The sequence below is a fragment of the Haemaphysalis longicornis genome, unplaced genomic scaffold, assembly GCF_048455015.1.
Source record: "Haemaphysalis longicornis isolate Haplotype H1 unplaced genomic scaffold, Haemaphysalis longicornis Haplotype H1 scaffold_6, whole genome shotgun sequence".
Classification (NCBI taxonomy): Eukaryota; Metazoa; Arthropoda; class Arachnida; order Ixodida; family Ixodidae; genus Haemaphysalis; species Haemaphysalis longicornis.
This window is the reverse complement of record NW_027526407.1, coordinates 59624947-59649772: the sequence shown is the minus strand read 5'-3', so window position 1 is coordinate 59649772 and position 24826 is coordinate 59624947. Positions and strand designations below refer to the sequence as shown.

The window sequence follows — 24826 nt, the reverse complement described above, 5'->3', positions numbered from 1 at the left end:
GGCAGTGAAAATGCTAATGGTATAGACCAGCTGCGCCGGTTGAAATTTGCGAGATAGTGAAAATGCGAAGGCTTGAGCCCAACTGGTACGGCTAAAACTTTTGGAGGCAGGGAAATTTCTAAGGCTATAGACCAGCTGATTTGGCAGACGTTTTTGAGGCAACGAGTGAAATATACCTATAGCCCAGCTTATCCAGCTGAAATTTTGGGGCATCGAAAGCAATAAGTCTATATACTATCCATAGTATAGTATCTATAAAATGCTAAGGCTATATTCCAGCTGTTCTGGGTGAAATTTTAAGAAGCAGTTTAAATGCTAATGTTATAACCAAGCTGGTCCGGCTGAAATTTTGGAGGCAGTGAAATTCCAGACTATAGCCCAGCCTATCTGGCTGAAATTTTGGTGGCAGTGTAAATGCTGTGCCCATGAAAGTGGCAATGAAAGCTGGTGCGGCTGAAATTTTGGTGACAGTAAAAATGCTAAGGCTTTATTTAGGCCAGAGTGCGGCTGAAATTTTGGAGGCAGTGAAAATTTTAAGGCTATTATATAGCCCAGCTGGTCCGTTGGAAATTTCAGGGGCAGTGAAAGCGGTGAGACTATATATAGCCCAGGTAGCCCGGCTGAAGTTTTGGAGGCACTCAATATGCTGAAGCAATAACCCATCTGGTCCGACTGAAATTATGAGGGCAGCGGAAATGGTAATACTGTAGCTTAGATTGTCCTGCTAATTTTTCTGAGGCAGTGAAAATACTAAGGCTATAGCACTATAGCCTAGCTGGTCAGGCAGAAATTTGGGTGGCAGTGAAAGCAGTAGGGCTACAGACCAGCTGAAATTTCGTGTGCACTGTGCGCCGCAGCCGGGAATCAAACCTGCATCCTCGTGCTCAGCAGCACAACACCTTAGCCCCTGAGCCACTGCGGCGGGTACCCTGAACTTCTGTTGACCATAGTCCTTGCACCACCATAGCCCATGAAACGTCTGGTTTTGAGGCTAACATGCTCCACAGTTTGGAGCTTAGCCAAATATGAACAAAAGCAAATGGCTTTGCAGATTATGATGCAAAGCTGGCTGGCCATACCTTACTTTTTATCCCTCAACTAGGGCTGTTGCTTTGAAATGCAGCATGCTACTGTCTAATGAGTACCCCATATCGATAATTAGTAAACTTGTTAGCGTGCTTCCAGCTACATTTGTTGCCACAAACCGACAGCAGTAATCGATTTATACTGCAACGCGGGGTGCATAGAACAAAACAAGGGAACAAGTTCAACTCAGTAAAGGCCTATCCACATCACTCTCATCTACATCACAGTGCCCTCAGCCACTACTATACGACTTACAAGGCTTACAACGCAGCAACGGCGACATGTACAGTCTCTGTCAAAAGTTTCTGGGCCACAAAAAGCTGATGACAGTAAGAATAGGGTGGTTATGCCAGTTTTTGGGCATAAAACTTTTCAGTGTGCCTTAAAAGGAAAGCTTGTCCTTGTGGCCTATCAATATTTAACATGGTCTAGGAACTTTTGACAAAGAGTGTAAATGAGTTTTTAAGCAAAATACCATAAATAAATGTTCCATGGCACACACCTCGTCATTGAAAATAACAACCTTTATTTTGTTTTCAATAAATACAATGGATTCTCTTCAATAAATTATTTCCGTGAACACCAGGTCTCGTATGAGATGACATTATTATTGTTGACTCGTTTGGCAAGATTGCAAGACGGCAGGAAGAATTGCTCTATATGTATATATACGGCTTTCCGTAATGTTTTTTTTTTCTCCTCTTTCTCTCTCTCGAAAATACCAACCTTTATTTACAACATTTATTAAATATGGTTTCTTTTCGATAGATCACTCTCTTGAACACACGTCGCTACATGAGGCGATACATCCCATCGATGTGACGAAATTACCTCCCCCCCTCCTGCTACTCACACTCCTGTGGAACGGTGGAAACACATTAACAACAACACACTTTGCACACGGGTTTCTTCTGTTTAGTTTATACATAAAATGCGTAGCTTGGTCCTGAAGTTTTTTCCAAGATGGCGGCGGCGATGGCGGACGTCTGGCCAGGACCAGCGATGACGGCGAGTTGTGCTTTTAACTTTTTTTTTTTCTGTTATAAAGATCTTTTCCTTCCCTGTTCCGTTGCTTTTTTGAAGTATGCTGCAAAAAAAAAAAAAAATATCCAGCACTGTTGGAGCAAAACAATGTTGCTCCCTGTGAAGAACTTATTCTTGGTAAATAACAAATTATTGTGGATTTCCGCATGATCTGAGAGGAATTGAAGTAGAATATCAACACTTCATGCCATACAGCTATGCACAAAAACAATCCATTACTTGCAGCATTTATCGGAGTGCAGTATTTCGGTCTACCAACCAATCTATGGGGAACTGCATTAGATTTTTGACAGGATGCCATCAGTACCACTAAGATAGTGGTACCACTTTAAAAAAGAGAATGGAGGAGGAGGGGCACAATGTTGATAGCGATAGTCAGACACTCACTATCTTGGTTGCCCGACTGACATTCACAATTTGCTAACAACCGCAATATACGGCGAGGGTTGATTTTTCTATGCATTTTCAGAAAAATCTCAACCTGTATACCGGTTTGTACGGCATGTACACTTTTGTCGCATAATGCTGTTCCGTCGTCAGCATGCCAGAAAAGGCAATTGCCAAGGCTATGTAGACAAAGTTTGCGCATACAAGCCTGCCTTGTTTTGGTTATTTGCACACTAAAATTATTATCCACGAAATACTTAACCCAAAATTACGCCATTAACAGCAGCCACTGAAGAGACCTGATCTTATGTCTTGAAAAATGGATGCCTCCACAAACGATTGTGTCTGGTCTCAACAGCCCCAGTGCCAATTTCTTCACAAGGGAGGTAAGCGCTTCAAAAAACAAGACGCACAGCAGAAAAAAGGACAGGACGGGTGCTTGTCCTGTTCTTTTTTCTGTCGTGTGTCTTGTTTTTTGAAGTGCTAACCTCCCTTGTGATGACCATGAATCAGCGAGACAAGCAGCAAGTTTTATTATGACAATTTCTTGCTTACCTCTATGTCGACAGGATCTTGCGAAGGATGAGCATCTGTGGATAGTGAAGGTTGGCGTCATAGATGTCTGGTCGTTCTTGCTGGTACTGAAATTAGATGGAAAGGATTGTACGGAATACAAGCATACACGTAAAACTGCAAAGGCTTGTAACAATGCATACAACCCATACCGAGTTGTAGCAGCTAATCACTGTCGCTACTACATTGCTAGGCAAAGGAGACCAAGACAAGTTTTGACGTATTTGGTGATAGTCAACAACAAAGCAGTTGAAATAGTGGCTGCCTGTATGCTGGCTTACTACCAAACCGGTTAGGTTATTTTTAGAGTGCACCCCAACTGACTGCATAATGCTTAGCTTTTGGAGGTTACGAAGAAGACAGTGTGAAAGTGCCGCTTATAAGAGCATGCCCGGTGCCTTTCACAATTGCTTTATTCTTCTATACATTTTTCTTCCATTGGCTCATACAAGACAGAGCCAACTGTTAGAACAGATATCATGGCATGATTACTTTTGAAAGAGCGATTTATTTCAGCACAGGACGCACAACTGTTTTATTACTGTAAATGTGTTGCACCGTAATCAAGACCCTAGCTCTTCCACAAGAACGATAGGAGTTGAGCTTTTAAAAAACTGACCTTAAGCAGCGATTTCTGCCAGTTCACAGCTGAAATTTTAGACCCTCGACTACGAAAGCACAAATCTAACTGCTTGAATATTATAAGCCGGCTAGCATAAATCACAGCTCTAAGCACATAGTACGAGGCACAAATCTGCAATGGAACTTGCGAAAGCTAAATCTAAACCACTGGTGTGAAGTCAGCAACGTTTGTGCTCTGCAAGAATTGTCACGTAATGGAAAACTGTGTAAACAGGTCTCTTTAAGTAAATGGCCTCTGATGACAAAATATGTTAGCTATATGGTTCTTTTAATTAAAAGGCCTCAGAAGACAATGTACAAACTAGCTTTATTAAACTGTGTGTATACCGAAACACAATTTTGCTCAACAGGAAACTTTGCTGCTGTCCCTGAGGGGTTTGCATTAAAAGGGCAGATTTTGAATTGCCACATTTTCCACCTTATTACGAGGATGCTACAAGGGCACTGTGCAAATAATCAGGGAAGCAGCCAATAGTGGCAGCTAGAAGCCTAAGTCGGGTATCACTGATGAGTGGGCTAGACGATTTGAGCCCACCTTGGTAAATGAGTGGGTGAATCGTTGATTACTTTTCCATTTAAAATGCTGCTGTGGTATTAAGTCACAAGTGCCACCCAGAGAACATGTAACGTCCTCAATGCATGCTCTTTTCCCGCCAAATAATGTCGATTTGCTGTGTGCTTCGCACTGCGGTCATTTTCTAATGGCCCACCTCATTTAGTTCGAACTGCAAACCCACCATACTTTTCCAAATTCGTGAATACTTCAAATCAGCTTCAAACAGTCGTGCAAATGGAAGGTTGCAGAGGACCCCTAAGCATATCTTCACAAGACAAGAACCTAAAAGCGTGCGAGCAATTGAACTTCAGACAATAAAGATTCTGTAGCCCTAAAAGTGGTGTCACTATTGCCAAATTGAGTTGTTTCTGTCCCCGAAGTCCAACCTGTGCACCTTAGGACAGCTTGCGCTATCTTGTCGATCACCTGTGAGTCAATGCTCAACCTTACGCACAGTGCTATGTTTCTGTATTGTGGGTTGAAACTACAGGTTTTCCTGCTCAATTTAATCCAATCGCTGTACAATTTAATCCAGGCACCATGTAATTTAATCCAGGTGGCAGCAAATTTGATCCAAGTTCCAAACAATTTAATCCCTCCGCCAACCAAATTAATCCAGCTATCAGAAGAACGTTCAGGAGTGTTTTCTGGGGAATTATGCACAGTGTTGCAGACCTTGTCGCACGTGGTGTGGTAAAAACGTGGTGTCTCTTGAACCATTATGTGCAAAATATCTTACGCCCACAGCTTAATGTCATTTCATAGCGCGCGCAGACCGTTGATGCCATGTGCTGCGAGCTGATCATCTGCGAGAGCGCCGTCGATAACTCACGTCAGACGTATCGTTCTACTCTTCGCGTAACAATGCCTTCAGAAGTTCCCTTGATAAAAACCCATTACTTACTTAAATACCCTTTGCATTCTGATTTTAAATTAATTAATGCTTTTTTGTAGTATTAAGCGTTATTTCCAAATTACAATATCATCTGCGATATCGTCAGAAATATCGCATGCTCGCGACAGCAGTGTCGTCTGATCGCGTAACAATAGGCTGGCAAATCTGCTGGCGTAACAATAGGGGAGCAGACGATACTTCTGAAGATCTCGCAGACGATCAGCACACGGCACCAACAGTCAAACAAGACTGCTCTCCTGGCCTGCGCATATTAGTAATTGTCCATTAAGCTGCATGCATACAATATTTTGCACATAATGTCTCATGAAACACCATGTTTTCACCCCACCACGCAAAAAGCCAGCACAGCTGTACCTAATTTCGCACAAAACACTCTTGAACATTCTTCTGATAGCTGGATTAATTTGGTTGGCGAAGGGATTGAATTTATTATGTGCCCCATGCCTTCAATCAACTTCCTCCAAACTACCCCTCTTTTCAAACTAAGTATAAACTAAGGAAAGCATTAAAGGGACCCTGCAACAGTTGCCATCGACTACTAGTAATGTATTTTGGGATAAAGTCTATTGTCCCAGAAATCTCCTCCCGCAAGAATTATGAAAATCCGTTCACAATTAACGAAACTACGCGCGATGAGAAATCGCGCATAATCGTTCCCTCTCAACTCGACCGCGGGCAACTCGACGAAAGCTGCGGGCTCTCTCCCGGAGAGGGGGGGCGGCTCGCGGCGTTCTCTTCGGCGGCCTTCGATATATCACATGCCGGGTAGTTTTCTCCTTTTCTCCGGAACGCGGAGGGGCCTATTTCCGGTCTGGTGCCACAAAAAGCAGGCATGGGTGCCTGCTCGCAAGTGCGCGCTCGGGCTGGTAGGGCGTTTTTGAAGCAATAAACGTTTGTAGTCGAGTGGTCCCGTTGAAAAGGAAGTATTGAGCTCATCACTCAAACTCCGCGCGCACTCAAAACACAAAAGAAACGGCAAAACTGTGCCTACAGGTTCAGGCATAGAAGAGGTTCGTACACAGCGATGACGACGACGGAAATGGGAGAATCTACCCGCGAAGTTGACCAGTGACAGCCGATCGGGCAGCCATGGCCTATGTGACGTCCCTCAGGCCATGCATAATGAGGACAACTGAAGAGAGAGCGGTTTGTTTTTCCGCGTCTTTCACATCGATTTGCGCGCTCACCGCTTCACGTGCACGTGTAATATTTGGCTCAGGTATTCCTGGCAGTGTAATCTAAACGTTGCGCAGGTTTACTTGCACTGCTCAAAGAGTGTTGCAGGGTCCCTTTAAGACATTATATTGTATAAGTCCTTTCAGTATTCCGGTCATGTTTACCTCATTGACTGCCCAGTAAACAGTGTTATGTTTGTTTGCTAGTTAGCTACGAATTTCTGTTATATTAGTTTTCTTTATGTAGCATGTTTGTCCGCTCTGCCAGGCACTGCCATTCAAGCCCTATGAGTCTTTGGTAGGCCTGACTTTTGTAGTTTCTCTTTTTGCTGAAAATAAATAAATAAATAAATAAATAAATAAATAAATAAAACTTGGATAAAATTCACTAGTGCTTGGATTAAATTTCATGGTATCTGGATTAAATTAGATCGCACTTGAATTAAATTTGCTGGCACCGGGATTAAATTGTATGGCGATTGGATTAATTGAGTGAGAAAACCTGTAGTTCTGCGAGGCATCGGCATGGAGTGGTGGTTAAGGGGACAGTGAAGTCAAAATACAAGTTGCTCTGGATCGATAGATTAGCTCACCAAGAACTCGAATAAACCCCACTTAAGCGCAGCTTCTTTAACTATAAGGTAGAAAATAGCGAAATCATGAAGACAGGTGGCCCTGCCACAGTCTATACCGCACAACTGGCACTGGAAGTACTTAAAACGCCTGGCGTGCGCAACGCCTTTCAAGCCTGGCTGCTGCTGGATGGCGCTAATCATCCATACTTGAGGCGATGGTACCGCTTTTCGAGGAGGCATGCCAGCTACGCACGAGCAGTTGGCTCGACACCAACATTCGTGGGGCCTCAAAAGGGCAATGTTTTTCTCCAACAAAGCATGAACACTGATCACAGGTACAATGAAGGAACATTTTTCTTAGTGGCCCAAAGCTGCAAAGGACGTCGGAGTTCGGGAAAGCATGGCTGATTTGAACGAAACTGGCCAAACTGCTCGGTACGTGGTAGCGTTGTATTCAGTTGCTTCTATACTGCTATACAGTACACTGTTTTTCGGACCTGTAGGGGAATGAAAAAAATAGTACGAATAAAAGAGCAGTCCAAAAAATCCATGAGCCATTACTCCTATGGGGCAATTGCCGGTTCCTCGGGAAAGTTTGGAATATCCAGCAAGTCCGAATTTTTGGAGTCCGAAAAAATGGTCTGCAACTGTACATCACCGCTGCATTGCTAGCTTCCGATTTATCGAACAGCGACAGCAGTCACTGTTCGATTTCTCACCAATGAAAGCATCTTTTGGGACCGAATCAATGCTAAAATGGCTACAGGAAGGTCAGGCTTGGGTTTGAAACCAACTTGCCAGTTGCCTTCAGTGCCCCTTCAAGTCACTCACCAGTCACATTCTTCCTAGGTTCAATTCCTGTCCCTGCGATGTCTGTTTTTAAAGTTGGATGACGCAATTTGCATGCACTTCTGTGGATGCAAGCTACGTGCGCGGTTTTTCGCCAAACCCAGCTAAGCAACGCTTCTGCGTTTGAACTTCCCGCCATTCTCACCCGGGCGTGGAGCTCCCAGACGCACGTGTCGTAGGCCATGAGTATTTCCACGTAGAAGCGCGACTGGGCCAGCTCCACAAAATGCTGGAATGTCCTGCCGCGGGACGGCGCCAAGATCACAGCTAGGCCCTGCGTTGGAGAGATACGTCACAGAATGTATAACGCACGCCTGGTTTCAAACAAAAGAAAACACTTGTACGCTCCTATGTGTGGTGCGAGACGATGATGTTTCAATCGTAGTAAAGTAGAACCCCACACCACCGTTTTTATTGGCAAGCACAATCCAAATACCGTATTTTTCCGCGTATAACCCGCCCCCTGCATATAATCCGCACCCCCACTTTCAGCCCGCCGGAAAAGAAAAAAAAAATCCCCGTGTATTGCCAGCATATTTGATACAGGAAAGGCTGCACCAAAGGTACTGCTCAAGCATATTGCCTCATAGGAGGCAATATGCTTTAGCAGTAGCGATAATAATAATTGAGCAGTAGCAATATGCTGATACTATGCATGCAGTAAAGCTGGATTTTCAGCTGCTTTGAGAGCTTCCCAGCGTCTCCAGGTTCTTTTGAAATACGGTATTTTCCCGATTTTAATGCGCACCTTTTTTTTAATGAAAATAGCCGTTTATTAATACCTGCATGTTACAACCAGACGCAAAACTCAAAAACATAACTGAAACCGCCAACTTGAAATGAAAATGAAGTGCGTCAATGAATGATAGTTTCGTTTAAATGCAAAGTAATCATCTTGATGGAAACGGAAGGAAACTGGGCAGCATCTTGTGCATAAGGCTTCCCAAAGTCGTGTGTTCACGACTGGCGAAAAAAAATAAAGGGATTACATTTTTAATAAAGCTTCAGGGAAGGGCTTTAACTGGCCACAGCCTGTGCCGATTTATGTTTGGTTAAACGCTTTGTACAGTTTTGAGGCATCTATTGATGGCGTTATTTCGTGTGCGTGGTAGAATCTCTGCCAAGTTATCCTTGGGGTTGAACTCTATCGTGCATTGACAAAAGGGGGCGCGTTAGAATTGTGCAAATACGGTACTGTATTCTTGCCGGGGAGAATTCGTTACAAAAAAACAACAACACAAAAACAACAAAGCTATTATCACCACTGTTCCCAACGTGCACAATATTCCAGAAACAGTACCTTGTCTCCTAAAAGTTTCCAGATTGTATTGACAAGCGGCTGGCGACCATCGTCGAAGAAGAGGCTGAAAGGACAAAGACGACATGCTTCAAATGCAGGCTACCACCTTCGCTCAGCAGCATAATTGTCCCTGTGGCCGCCAACAGCAGCAATGAACTCCCCACCTTCAAAACATTGGCGACGCACATTGGAAACGGCCATCATCACGTGCAACCTTTTGTTACCAAGATTTCTAGTTCCTTACCATAGTTCCTTCCAGAATTGGTCTGAAATTTCCTACTATCTATCTGCCTGGCTGTATGGAATCTTCACAGGGTGGAGCTTAGATTAACCCCCATAAGACAGAGCTCACCAGGGTGGCATAAGCGTTGAGGACCTCTGCTGTTACATATAAGGTCACTACTACACGCTGTGACAACTGTTTTTCTGGTGGAGCGAAAAAATAGACTTACTGCACATTAACCCTTCGATGCCAAGTGTTGCTCAGGAGTAACAACTCAAACAATATTTTTTTTTCTTGCTCGCACTTAGTCGTTTTTTCGACATTTAACACCATCTATCGACAGACAAAAGAACCTGGACCTTCAAAAATTGAAGAAGAGTCGGCAGCACGTACTTCCGTGTGCTAAAAAAGAAATATTGTTTACGTGTGTCAACTCGCATCGAGCCCGAGTGGCTCAATGGGCTAGTGACAGGTAAGAGAAATTGTGGAATTTCGTTGCTATTACAAATGATAGCAATACAAACTTTATGCTATTGTCTTCACTTGAACCATAATTCATGGTTATCAAGGTTGTTCTCTTGTTCAAGTGATATATGGGCAGCCAGTGTGCAGTGTTTCCCAGTGCACAGTGTGTTAAGTCCGCCCTAATGAACCAAAATTTTTTATGACTTCATATTTGTGATGTTGGAAGTCCTTTTAGATCATAAAAACTTCTCACACACTTAAGCAAAATAATAAAGTTTTGGGCATCAAAGGCATGTGAGGCATCAAAACCTCACATGCTCTCTAAAATGTAGTGTTTTCCACTATGATGCATGTCGTAGTGGTACCAATGTGCTAAACCTGTTATGTTTCTGATACGATGCAAGCATTCAAACAACACTAAAAGTGGGCAGCCAGTTTGCCAAAAATGGTGTGGACAGTGGTTTAAAACACTGAATCAAGAATCAGAAGCTGTTCCTAGGCACCAAAGTGATTCCTTGATAGCTTGAGGGATCCTGAGGGCCCATACAAGTCAGGAGGGCATCACAAAAGACAGTACATGCTAAAGTATCGATTATAATGCAGAGTGGAACAACCATATTAGCTTCTTCCATTACTCTCACCGCAGTTGCATATGAACAGTTGCCTTTTAACAATCCTGTACTTTAAAAGTTCGCACTCGGACCCATTTTTAATCATTTCGTAACTTAGTGCCATATTCCCCAATCTGCTTATTGTACGAAACTCATAAAGACTGCTCTAATAATTGTACAGAACATTGGGTTGCTTTGGCAAATGTCAGAGACTTTAATTCTACGGCTTTCATAATGCTTGAAAAAATATAGAGCCCTGAAATGGTCTTCCTTGTATCTGGTACTAAAAAATGGTTCTTAAACATTGCTACTATAACATTCAATAATAGCCCAAATGTTTTTTAAACGTAAGTTACTCAAATGAAGCAAGTTTTGGAGCTTATTGCACCAATTAAACACCTCTCGGCAAATACAACAATCCCCGATTGGGACTACAGAAGACAAAGGTGGCCTCAAACAGTTGTCTCAAGCTCTATTCGATGGAATCTTGCATTACAAAACATAATAACAAGGCTACCTGCTCAACAGTCGGTAACCTAAGAGTGCTCTTATTACTGGAAACGTGGTTGGGAATTTTCTTGCATTACTGGAAACGTGGTTGGGAATTTTCTTGCATTACTGGAAACGTGGTTGGGAATTTTCTTGCATTACTGGAAACGTGGTTGGGAATTTTCTTGCATAAAATTTTGACATCAAAAACTCGCCTTCAAATGCCAAGTAAACTAGGCATTATATGTTATTATCCACCAGAACGAAACTGCATTGATGTTTTTTATTTCCACCAGATGCTGAATGGCCTCCTGGACAAAGGTCGTCTTCCCACTGACCCTGGTTCCATTGTTAATCCTTTTTAACAATACTAGTAGAATTTTTTGCAATTCAACACTAAACTAAAAGACAACATAATCCCGTTAAACGCACTTACCGGGCTTATTTCACAGAAAGACATACTCTAATTCCAAACAGTTTAAACCCCTCACCTCCTGACACGTCCCACTCAACCAGAATCAAAGCGATTTACTTAGAGACCTATATGGCTCAATGGAAATTTCTTAACTCCAAAAGACACTTCACAACTCATCTTTACAACTTCTACAAAAAAGCCAGAAGAAAAACACACGTCAATCAAACATGATGGTAGTCACAAACTTCAAATTGAGCTCTAAATCAGAGGGGAGTTAATCACCCAAGGTACACTTGGTCAAGCAACACCTTCGTGGATGGCTATGAATAATTTCACACCACCTGGGGACCTTTAATGTGCGCTCAAACTTAATGCATGCACTGTGCTGACAGGAATTTGTCTATGTCATAAATACAGAAGCCAGTCACAAAACTTGCACCCCCGAGCTCTGTCATAAATACAGAAGCCAGTCACAAAACTTGCACCCCCGAGCTCTATTCAAAAACCAAGTTATACTTCCACAGCCCACATGTTAGTTTGATGGGAGTTCTAATCAACATGCACATTACACATACAGTATAGGAAACCGAAACAGTGGCTTCATACCACCGTGCATGAAATAGACCGCACGTACCAGTCGGCGGATATGACGACATCAAAGCGTCCCACCAGGTCACCGATGTCAGTGTCATCGTCCCACCTTATTCTCCTGCAAAGCCGTCACAAAAAAACACTAAACAACAGGCAACAGCAGTCACCGTGCTCTTCCATTGTGGCCTGCCAAATAGTGATAACGCTTTCTGTGTGAACAAATAAGCATGGTAGTTGCGTCAGACTTCAAAGGGCAGTGAAGAAAAACTACAAACTACCGTTTATTTTAAGGGGGCAGACTGGTCTTGGAGCTATTTTTATTTACCAACCAATTTTAATGAAACTGCACAGTATTATGGAGATTTTCGTGCTGATTTCAAATCTGCCATTAGATTACTTGCAAGTTGAATATTTTTAAAGATAATTAACGATCAATTGGCATTATTTTGGGTCACGATTACAAAATAATCACTTCATACAGAATGGAAATTACCCGTGGCTAGGCAGACAAATGATAACAAAATGTAACGTCGGAAAAATTTTTTTGATTGAGCTATTTCTGGTCATTTTACAACACACTGAACTTCACTCGTCCCGTGCTCTGAACACAATTGAACAAAATAATTTTCCAAAGCCTCCATTTGAAGAATTTGTTTCCAACATGGTGTTCTCCGCACATTCAGGTATCAGAAGCAAAAAAAAATTACAGTTGTACCTGCTCTGGGTGCCGAGATATGTCAAAGCGAAATGCTAGCTTTGCATTGCAAGAAAAGTGCCGTTCCACCATCAAATTCTGCGCGAACTGGGCTGTAGAGTGCACTTTGAAAGGCTATTTACAAATAAATATGGTGCCTTTTGATGAGGAAATGTGCAGACGAATAGAAAAATGGTCGTGGATGCCGAAAAAGCCGTTTTCCAGAAAAAATGATTTTTTGGCTGTTTTTTGGCCCCAAAGACCCATCTGCCCCCTTAACAGAACTAGCCTTTGGTCACTCATTCAGCTCCATTTCAGCCACGAAAGGGGTATTGCTAACAAAAAAATGAGAGAAATGTTGAAAAGCTTTCAAGTTTTGCACTACGCAACGTAAAAAGTGATGCAGTTGAGGGAACCCTAAAAATGCAGCTATCAGTGCTTTAACTGCAAGTTCGCATCCAAGTGATACGAACAAAAGAAACTAAAAGACCCACTAGAATCGCCCAGTCAGGCTTCTTGACCCCCAATGGCGGCCACCAATCGAAAAAAAAGATTTTGTGCGGTCATAGAGCAATCGCCGGAAAATGGCTGGCGAGCTGTCACTGCTTTGTGCGTTTTCTTTAATAACTAGATTATTTGTACGAATTTTGCGATAAAATTTGTGTCATCGTTACCAGGGCAAAGCAGTCTTTTTAACGATCTTCATGGCTCCTTTAAGATATGTACACCCAAGAGCAAAAGTTTACTGACCACGAAAGAAGCAATTTTGTGTTACTTCTCTGCCGCATGGCAGCCTGGGGCACTACGTGCGGTATTTTTCATTATTTCAGTAACTATACGACATCTCGCACGCACACGTCAGAAGAGAAATAACCTAACATTGCCATTTTCCTGGTCCGTAAACTTTTGCTCGTGGCTGTACACTGTTAAGACGTAAACCAGCTTGGTGCACCCTATCACCCAACACATCGGCAAACCGCACGCGTTCTCCGACACAGCAGCTGTGTCAAGACCTTAAAACTTCAACCTTGTTTTCACACACACTTAGTTTTATTCCATTAGCTCCCTCAAGGTTCTGAAGCTGCTGTCACTTGTGCTTCAAGTATGGGCTCATTAACTTAGGAACAAATTAACTCCTTAGAATCTACTTTGCGATAAACTCCTATTTCTCATGCTGTTCTCAGTGAATGCAACATGATACGATTGCTCACTTTACAAGCACGGAGTTACTCGTCAGACTCCAGACAACAAGGCCCTACCAGCAAGAGTAATTGATGCACACGGTGGACTTGCGCCCTCCTTCTAGCATTAGTACTTCCGAATTCAGCTAGTAAGTTGGAAATAATCGCAGATGGGGTAGCTAAATGTAATGAGTGATGAGGTTCAAAACTGCGCTGAATGAAACCTCTTACCTTGCAACCACATTGGAGTTCCCCAGGCATCCCGTATTGCTTTCGAGGATTATTTGAACATCTGCGGGAAGGAAACTTAAGGAAAAAATGTAGTTTTGTTCAACTATTAACCATTACCCTTCTTAACAAGTAGATTTCATTTCCGCACAGCCATAAGGAGAACGCCAAACAACACAGGTGTAAGAATAGTAGAACTGACACTTTGTGAATATCTGCTACAATAAATCTCATATTTGGAAGTTGAACTTCACACCAAACCATTTGCACATCATTATCAAATTTATGTTCAAAAACCAAATATTCGCATATTCCTACTAGGAGTGTGTGAACGTTCGAAAAATTCAAAACCTTGAAACAACACAATATTACCTTGAAACAACACAATATTCAATTCAGCCTAGAATTGAATAGCACAGTCCTAAAGCGCAAGTAATACTCCAATTATGGGGTTTTAAGTGCCGAAGCTACACCTGAGATCCAGGTTAATTTTGACCTCTTGGTTAGTGTGCATCGCGCAAGTAATACTTATCTGGCTTCCTGTCAAACCAACGCAACCATGCAACGCAACCATGCAACGCAACCATGCACTACGCGTTAACCCACTAGCAAACGTGCTATCACGTTAAGTGGAGAGCCAACATACTGAACTCAGAGAATACAGCTGTGCTGAAGTATTTCGAACGTTAAAAATACAAACGGGCAGTTATTTTCATGAACTCGGATACATAAAACTATGCCTGATTGAAAGCGAGAAATGCTTGGATATAGAATACACGCAACACATACTTCTTGCAACTAGCTAAAACTGGTTGAGTACCGCATGTGTCACATTCTCAGCACTTGCATTGACCCCGCAAACCTGCACCGGCTTCCTCCGCAAGCGACGAGCTTTCCTGCAGTGCACCGGTGACATGCGGCAAAACGGACAGAGGGAGTTGCTTGTGGGGAGCGCACCTTATCTCCTTGGCAATGGGCCAACCCCACGTCAGTGTTTCTTTTTGCATCCTGATAACGGGGTGGAGCTCAAGCTGCTGGTGCAAATACGTCCCTTTTGTTTGCATATGGGACACCAGAATGACGGCAATCTTGTCTAGCTTTGTACTCCCTGATACCACGATTAAGCTTTCTGATAACGTGATGGAACTCAAGCTGCTCGTGACAGCACTCCCTAGCTGCATACTGATATAGTCCCTAATTTTTTAATCAAATGATGCTCGAAGCTGGTCTTTTTTTTTTAACCTGTAATGTTCCTTATTCTTCCTATATGGAACATCAGCAAAAGGGTAATCTTGCCTAGTGTTTTGCCGTGTAGACCCGCACGGCCATACCGAATGTCATTAACCCTTTGAGGGTCACGGCCGTACATGTACGGCATCGGCATACACTTTCAAAATGGTCAATGACGTATGTGTACGGCATCACTTGTATCTTTAAAAAGCGTGCCTTTTTCGCCAACTTCTCTTGCTTGGCATGTGCTGCCACACTTCGGAAATACGTCAAATTTTTTTCTTGCGCCGATGACTCTTCTTTTTATTTTTTTATGATTTACTTCAGCGGCGCGCCAGCTGTCGCTTGCGCATCTGCTAACGAGGGGGCGCGCTGGGTATCACCAACCGACTACCCGGGTGCCTCTCGCTTCTTGCGCCTGCCGCAGACCAAGGTCGCCTGCGAAACCGATGAGGCTCTTTTCTCTTTTTTTTTTTTTGTATTTTATGAACGGTGCGCCGTCTATCGCTCCCAGGGCGCAGGGGCGCAGAGGCTGGTTTCGTTATCGTCCTGCGTGCGCTTCCCGCTTTTTGCGCCCGCAAAACTGATGTCTATCTGATTTTGATTCACTCAAAAGGTGCCGGCTTGTTACTCTCTCGTTTTTATTTAGAATTTTCCTTGTGTAACGCCATAATAAACCACATGTATGTAACAACACAAATGATTTTTTTGTCACTTTACGCTCACCCAAAAAATTTTTTGATTATTTTTTCTCGATACAGATTCGTCCGTAGAATTTAAATCAGCAATAAAAAAAATTGACCCTGGGGAGACGCATTTAGCGAAAAAATTCGACCCTCAAAGGGTTAACAGCCGATGCCATTTACTTTGAATCACATTAGATTTTCCGTGCGACAGGGGTATCAGTCATTTAGGTGCCGACCTTTATAACTAATGTAACGTATACTGGATAAATTCTCACTCATCACTTGATTTCATTGTAACGTGCTTGACAGTATATTACTTTTGCGAATAAAAGCAGGCAGGTGTCGCGAAGGGAAAAGCAACGCCTCGGCGACCCCGAGCAAAGGATACTCTGCACAGACTTGTTGTTCCCGTCCGACAGGAAGACTTCCCTAGCCGATGTCGTGGCGGCAACCTGAAATAAACCACAAAAAAGGAAAGGCAATAAATACATAAAACAATCAATTAATCATAAAAATTAAAGCCGTTCCACTCAATGCGAAAGCTGTTGGAAGTGCAGAGCAGTGGTTCACCATAATGGGCTGTAGCGAGGTTATCCGCTCACTGCTACCACCCAATGCAACTCAAATTTCCCGCCTTCACAGCGCTCGTGCGCCCTCTGCCTGAAACTGCGCCAGCAGGAGTTCTGTTCTTTTTGTGCTTGCTTTTCCCCAACACGCGTGGCGGCGTTGCACTCCCACTTATTTTCGCTTATTGTCGTAACAACCAACTCTAAGAGTGCTCTTAACTAAATGAACGCGGGCGCTGCCGGTTAATTACGTACATTTTGCCTCAAATGTACCTACAGTTTTCTTTTCGCTAAACAATGGGGAGGTGTATGACAAGCGCCAGTGGTTCACGAGTTTTCTACGCTTATGACTATACAACCGCTTGGCTTTCGAAGCCTGTGAGTTACGGCGCGATGACAGCCACTACGACGGAACGCCGTGTGTCTCTACTTGGGTCCAGAGAGGGAGCTACGATGACAAGGTGAGCCCCTAAAGTGCTCTGCACTTAAAAGGGAAAAATTTGGAGCCTGTCCCTGGTTGCGGGTTGACCCTCAATGACACCAACACTGACACACCACTGATACGCGCTTTCAGCTGATTCAAGAAAATTTCAAAACTCCGAATCAACCACAAAGCTTTCAATACACCTTCAAATGCCTCATTTGGACAGTGCTGCTCCTTGATTTCAAACGTCCATTTCCTTCCATTGGTACATCTTTCAAATGCCTTGAAAGACAGTGTATTCAGAAAAGCGTCATAATAAACATGTGCAATGGTTTTTAATGCAACCCGCTAAACTGGAAAAAAAAAAAAAAAAGTTAGTCCCCTCGATTGTAACCACAGCTGCCTTTACAGAGCAGTAAAAAGAGGGAAAAAAGGAATCATCTCAGTTCTGAATGCCAACAGCAGAAAGAGAGACAGCGCAGACAGCAGATAGGGGGACACCAGTGCTAACAGCACATGCCACATGAAGTGGGACATGCCATTATGGTTATCATGGCAACAAACAACAAAACATGAAAAAAAAAAAAAAAAAAATGGGGAGGTGGGGGTAGGGGAAGGTACTAAAACTTAATTTAAAGCAACCTTGATCACACTTTCATGCGAATTGCATATTCTCACACCACACGTTCAACATGTCAGTGAGAGTTGCAACCTTCGTCTCAATCTTCCTGCAAAACGACACGGATAAAACACACTCCTGTTTAAAGGGGGGGGACTCTGGTTTTGAGGACCAAAAATTTGCCAAAATATCAATTTTCTGTATTAATTTTACTTGCAGTCTACAGGTCCCAAAGAATGTACCAGCAAAATATCATTGGTGTATCCTAAGTATTCACAAAGCTGTCGCCCTTTTGAAGTCGCCTAAAGGACCATTTATGCCTGTGTTTCTAAACTTCATGCCCTGTTTTCTCAGAACCAATTTTTTTCCCTACATGGTCAGCTGTCGGGTACAATGTCTTGGGGTGTACTGGTTATATTTGTATCATTTTTGCTGCATTCGAAAGCTTATGAACTGAATAGTGCAACAAAGCCACAAAAGCACAGAATTTCTTTTTGCTGGCACGAGATTTTACGCAGCTAGTTTTAAAAAAACATTGGAAATTGACGACCTGACGTTTATTAAGTCTACAGCGTTTGCAGAAACCATGCTAAAATTACTGCAGTGGTATAGTTGCCCTCCATGGTCCTTTTAGAGCACAAAGGGATAAAAGCTATTCGAGTATTTCATAGGTAGATAATGAAAAAATTGCCCGAAACGGAGTGGCATAACATGCTGCACAACTCTAAACGTACACCCCATAGACCAAAACTGACTGCATAATTGTGCTCAGGATGTTTAAATACACTCAGTGTGTAAAGCTCAAGCACATAGCTTAAATAATAACAAAAATGTCCTCAAGGTCAGTGTCCCCCTTTAAGAAAATAATGATAAAATAAATATCTACACACCGCGTGCACTCGCACAATCTCAGCACAAAAGGTTTTGAGCATGGCAGAAGCACAGCCCAGAGATGTATAAAATGGCTACCTACACACACGCGAAAGAGCCAGTTACCTAAGCGCAACAAGAGCTCAGCGGTTGATCAAGGAAAAGAGCGGTGATGCTTGTACTCACGACAAATCCGGCGAGACATGTCATACCACCTCCCAGTTCGCACACGCTCTTGTCCCTAAGGGGATGAACACAACGCAAGAAAGAGCCGTGTCACTGAAAAAGCACGCACTTCTCCTCCTGTATTTTCAGGTTTATAACATTACTTTAGGTATGCGTAACCAATGATCTTCTAGTTTAAAATGAATTATACAGTTTGTAATTGATCTGTTCCAGCAATGTCCTAATTGAACAAACTATTTCAAATCCCCAACATCATGACTCGGTAAAACCATCAAGGTTTTGAACCACTACAGACTGACTCTGTTTTGGGCTACACCGATGATGAAACAAATGAGTAATCTCGTAGGTGTAACGGACCATTAAAAGAAAGGAATAAATGAAACAAGCTGACAACCCTGAACCCCGGCAAGCATTGCAGCAGACACATTCACAACTGAAAGCGTGCAAACAAACATGCGTCTGTTCTTGTTACCTTGTACAGCGCAAGTTCTAGAGAGCCACACTGTTGCACTTATTAGGTACCGTATTTTTTTATCTATAAGTCGCACCCCCCCTCAGAACGGCAGTTTTTCTGAAAGAAACTATAAGTCGCACAAGTGTACAAAACGCACTTGTTAATCAGGTAAACTCATAGAGGATCAGTCCGTTAGAAAGTGAGGTGAAAATACATGGTTGCAGCGGCCACCGCCTATCAACGCATCGCCCGGTAAGGAGGGCTAGACATGTGCATCTACCGTCCAAAGTCTACGCAGAACTAACTTCTCAAAAATGGTTCATTGATATACACAGATGGCATGTACTTACAGACGGCATTTAGGCAAAACCATCGAAGCCTTCTTCCTCCGACTTGCTAACAAATAACTCATTCATTTAGACCTTAGAGCTGTGTCTCGTAACGTGTGCTGACATCACGCAGCACACAGGCATTTTTTCGAGCCGGACCCCGCACGGCCGCCACGTACCGGATTTATTCCACACATAAGTCACACCGGTGGATAAGACGCACTAACAAAAATTTCGGAAAAAAGCCGCGATTTATACTCCAGGAAATACGGTAAACCAAGTGAAACGTATTGGCTGTCACTACAATCTTAGAACATGGTACTCACACAAAGATCTCCTTGTTCTTCATGCAGTAGTATGCAAGTACCTCTTCAGATGGCCATATACCTTTAAACGTAAGCAAAAAACAAAAGAAGTTTTTTCAGCTTCTTTATAAGCACACCAGCAATTGCAAGTTCATGTACAGTCGGTAAAACGCTTGTCTATAACAGCGATTTCGACTTCAACGAGCTATGTTCGAAAACTGCGGAAACATGCTCGTTCCAAACATGTCGGAGGCAAAAGCTAAGGGCTAAGACTTCAGAATTCCGCAGTAGTTTTATTCAAATCCCGCTCCGGCGGGGCAGGATAGGGCTGAGAGTACGAACGCTGTGTTATAGACAAGCCTTTTACCGGCTGTACTTCCTAGTATAATGCAGTACATAAGTCACTCAAAGATGAATATCTTTAAAATACCGTATTTTCGTGCGTATAACCCACCCCTGCATATAATCTGCACCCCCACTTTTAGCCCGAAAACAAAAAAACTCCTCGCATATTGCCCACGCATTTGATACAGGAAAGGTTGCACCAAAGCTACTGCTCAAACAACACATCACATAATGTGTTAACAGAAAAAGTATATATGTAACAAGTAGAATACAGTGCCCGCAAGGTGAAAGTCACAATTCACTAATAAAATTCAATTGTTAGAGTGCGCTTGTCCTTGGCTTTTCTTCCTTGTCCTTGCATGTTTTGTTGCGCAATGGCTACCATGGAATGCTTAGTCAGTGTTACTGCGTAGGAGCTTACAGCACAATGCGCATTGCCATGAAGCTGCACTAAAAGCAAAACCCCGTGTATTATCCGCACCCCTACTTTGCCACTGAAATTCTCGCATTTTCGGTGCGGGTTACACGCGCAAAAATACGTTAGCATGGTTTTTGATTAATCAAACCGCTAAGGCTTATCTTATATAACAACACAGCACAACTAAACTGAATCTCTTGAGTTTAGACTAAGTTACAGTAGCTTTCCGTATAGATATCAGCAAAGCAAAAAACAGCTAAGCTTAGCACTGTCCTGATTACTTCGAACTATCAACTTGACTTGCTGTGTAGAAAGAAAATTAGTAGGTGAAATCGTGTGTTCAAGCATTAGCATTCAATCTCTCGTCTATGCATGAAAAGCCGACACAATGACATTAGCCAACACAAGCCACTCACATATGTTCCCCGTGTTGTCAAAGCCTTTGATGTCCTTGAGCGATATTCTGTCAGGTAGCGATCTTGCATCAGAAAAGAAGCGTTATTTTGTTAACACCAGCCCAGCAACGCAGTTTCCGCACTTGTGCAAGTGAAAGCATTTTCAGCAGGATTGCATTTGAATTGAAAAGCATGAATATATTAGCTCGAAACGCTACCTAACCGGTTATATTAGGCAGGAATAACCAGCAGCATCAATTATTATGGCAGCTTGGTAGTTAATTTGTTCTTTTTTTTTTTTTTTTTTTTTCACTTTACACCCACAGCGTTAGTGATGAGAAAAAGAAGCACTGAGGTCATTTTGCACAACCGACGGCACATTGTATAAAAAAAAAGATCCTTCGCACTCGCCTCAGTGCTATAGCTAAAACTTCCTGACCACTGCGAACATCTTACAGAGTGAAACTATTCCACTCATCAGATTCTGAGAACGTCTCGAGTGATGACATTGAACTGCTCCATGCAGTAAAGCTCCAACCAAGAGGTTTTACCAAAATGTCGAGCAAGTGCTTACAAAACAAGAAATCCACACTTTTACTTCTAGACTAAATAGCAATGAAACGTGGATTCCTTTTCTTCACAAAAACCAGTCCCCTTTGAAACATGACATAGTTACATTAGCGAACCGTGAATCACATTCTCACACAACTCTTGAAGATAAGGTACGAGTGATGCAACCCAGAATTTTTTCCCGTCTGCTTAGGGCTAAGAAGTATAGGGATCCAATCTTTTCAAAGCTGTTTTTCACGACATCAACAATCTTCACAGGACTCTTAATCATTACCACAAATTTATAAGTGCCACTTCCATCATCCAGTTCTTGTTCAGCTTGGATATCCAAGAAGGAACACCTATTATGCGTACCAAAGGTTCGATTTTTCTTTTTGGTGACTCAGTTCTATTAGGTGACTGTACTTGCAATAACCGCACTGTGCCATAATCGAAAAAACAGCAACAAAAAATGATGACATATGTCAAAACCATTACATGCATGCCTAGTACTTCAAGCAATATAAATGTCGTGACAATATAAAATTCCATTGTTTATGTTGTTTTTTTCTCTAAAGTGGCCGAGATTTCAAACTCAAACATCTCTGCACAGGCAGACAATGTAAAAGGATAGCAGACGATGATATTATTTCTTAAAGAGCGCGACTTCATTTTATTCGACAATAAAGACATACAAACCAAGTAACTGACAATATTAAAAAAAAAATCAAGGAAAACATTAAATTTGCTTGACATAATAAATTCATTGAGCATGAAGTGTGCAATAAATAAAACCGACATTTCTCGCTATATATGGCAGAACTGACAGCCCGACATCATACATTGATCCCATTGCAACTAACATCTAATACGCTGAACTCCTTTCGTTTGATAAATCATTAGAAATTATTTTGAAATGTCCCTGCTGCTATCTTTAGTTGGAACTGTATCACACTTCGATGAGCTGATCTAATATCATAATTTTCGCCAAAGCAAGTAAATTTGATCATCGAATTCTGTACAACTACTTGTCAGAGGACTCTGTTCAAGTTCGCATTATTGTAAATTAGTGTAGTGCAATCAAGTATCTCTTGCCACGAAAATATTCAATCAAATGTCAACGATGTATGGACTTGCACACCTATGAGAGCACAATACCAAAAATTAAGCTCTCATCTGCAACCTTGCATTTGTATCTAAGCACATTGAGTAGCACTATCCTGAAACGTCGGCACACACAAGAATGGCGCGTAAGTGCATAGTTGTAAAACAGTTCCGAAGAGCGACTTACCGAATCTTGAGCTCAAAGTCAGGCTCCTTGAGACAGGTACACTCGTACCATATGCCCTCATCGTTTTCGTCCGACCGCCACCGCTCTATGGGGCTAATCTGAAGCAACCCAAAGGCGCTGAACCGTCGCACGGACCCGAAAAACAAATCCGCTTGCGTGACTCTGCCTTCGTGGAGCGCCTGGGAAGCACAAAGGAAAGCCATTAGGTGAACGGAATTCAGCAGCGACAGTGGATGAAAACAAAGAAAGAAAAAAAAAGCGCATTTGCTGCTCTAAAGCCGCGACCTGTTGCCGTTGTATTATTTTGTTACATGGTAAGTTAAGGAATGCTGGGTACCAGACCACGGCCGTACCACGGCCGTACGACGCAAATCTACATCTAAGCAATTTGGTCACATTATACCTTTGTATTTCATTTAATTTGCATTTCAAGCTAATACTACGCTTAAATGTACAAAAACCGCTGAAACACGGCGTGGATGCATTTGAGCTTGTAAATGCCATAAACGCCTGTAGCCAGGCCGTAAGCGCTGTGAGCTATGCGTGTACGGCAGGTCGTCGATAAATGCACTACTTCGATGGCCCCAGTGAGTAAACGCTAATTATTCGCGTAGCAATGCTCCGTGCATCGCTTTCGCGATTAAAGGGCGAGCAAAACGCAGTTCGCTTTCAGCGTAACCTTTCAGTGTGCGCACCTGACAAGTACGCTTCTCCGCAACGCACACGACAGCTGCCCGCCTGTTGCAAACTCTTCGTTCTTCTTTTCTTTTTTTGTTCATTTTCCCGGCCAGATAACCCTGGCGTGGCAATGTGTCATGGTCGCGGGCAGTAATATCGCCCGGCGTACGTTCACGGAAGCTCTACAGCCGGGGAAAAAAAAAATAAAGAAAGAAAAGATCCAGAGGCGTTGCCTGCCGCAAGTTAAGCCACGTCGCTCGCCCAAGAGGCCGGAATAACCCGGCAAAATTTCGAAACACTCCATCTGCGCCCAGCATCGACATTTCGGGCCCGGAGCTCATCGCGACGGATGAAGGATGCGAGAATTCCAGAGCGCGAGAGGGGGATCGACTGAAAGAGAGAGAGAGAGAAGCGACATTTCGCGCAGCCTTGCTCGAGGCCGCATTTTCTGCTGAGACGAAAGTCTCTAGCACGAATCGCCTATGTCTACGCGCTCAGCAGCTACGAAGTGCCGCAAAAATACCGCGGCAGCGCGAAAAAGACAATCGACGCAGTTCCGCGCACATAGTTGGGCCTGAATCAGCGGAGCCGCATCACTGGAAAGACAGCGTCCGTCTCCAGCACATTTGAGCTGACGATATTGCTGCGCGCGTCGGCGTTGCATGCGAGGTGCTTCGTCCGCGGGACTCCACGGGGCGTCTACTTACTTTTGCAAGCATTTTCCAGCGCATCTTGGCCATGGACGAGCCGAATTTTCCTTTAGCCGCGCTCGGCTTGTTGGACTTCTTTCGTATGTCCGCCGCCATCTTAGATTAAACAATGTTGCCCGACGCACCCGCCACCTCTGCTGTCCGCTGGCGGCGGCGGATGTAAAGTTGGTCGAGCAACACGGCGGTTTCGGATGGTTCGGCAGTTTCGCGACGGGTTTCGGTTGGTTCGGGGCATGCAGCGCTTGCAACAGGCTCGCGGAACTTCTCCGACAAATGATGTAAATCGGAAGATGAGGAGGAAATCACCGGCCGAATCAACAGAACGCCTCGCAGCTTTTCATTATGCGCCAAATTGTCCATTGTAAATTTGATATGTAGTAAAAACACGCGTGGAGCATTTCTTGACCGAATATACTAACGCGAACATGCGTTGTATTTGTCCAAAGTTAAAACAGTTACCCGTTACAATGGCGTAAATGCAGATCATTGAGAGTCACGCAATGCGGCTACAGTGATTTAGAATAAATGGGTAATTCGGCTACTGGTAGTAAAATCTCGCAATTATCGTCCGTCACGGGAGACTAAAAAAAAAAAGAAACTTGAAGATGAATTAACGACATCACACAGGTCCCCTATCCACCACCCTCATGCGACTAACTAAAATATACTTTAAAATCAGTGTGTAGAACCGAAAAATGTACGGGTTCGATTACGGTTCGGGTGAAAGCGTTGTTTCGGTTTAGTTCCGCGGTTATACTTAATCTAGTACCG

General features: G+C 43.1%; 1 protein-coding gene across 1 annotated transcript; it reads right to left on the bottom strand.

The window, feature by feature from the left end:
* Positions 1-1790: 1790 nt before the first annotated feature.
* LOC144142770 (calmodulin-lysine N-methyltransferase) lies at positions 1791-24202 on the bottom strand. The gene is made up of 12 exons (XM_077674478.1): positions 24053-24202; positions 22668-22846; positions 20849-20910; positions 19691-19751; positions 18582-18636; positions 16305-16368; positions 14004-14064; positions 11941-12015; positions 9104-9167; positions 7949-8077; positions 3073-3158; positions 1791-2173 (listed from the first exon to the last, which is right to left on the bottom strand). Exons 1-11 carry the CDS (start codon positions 24149-24151, stop codon positions 3075-3077), a joined length of 933 nt encoding a protein of 310 aa, XP_077530604.1. The 5' UTR covers positions 24152-24202; the 3' UTR covers positions 1791-2173; positions 3073-3074.
* Positions 24203-24826: the final 624 nt, after the last annotated feature.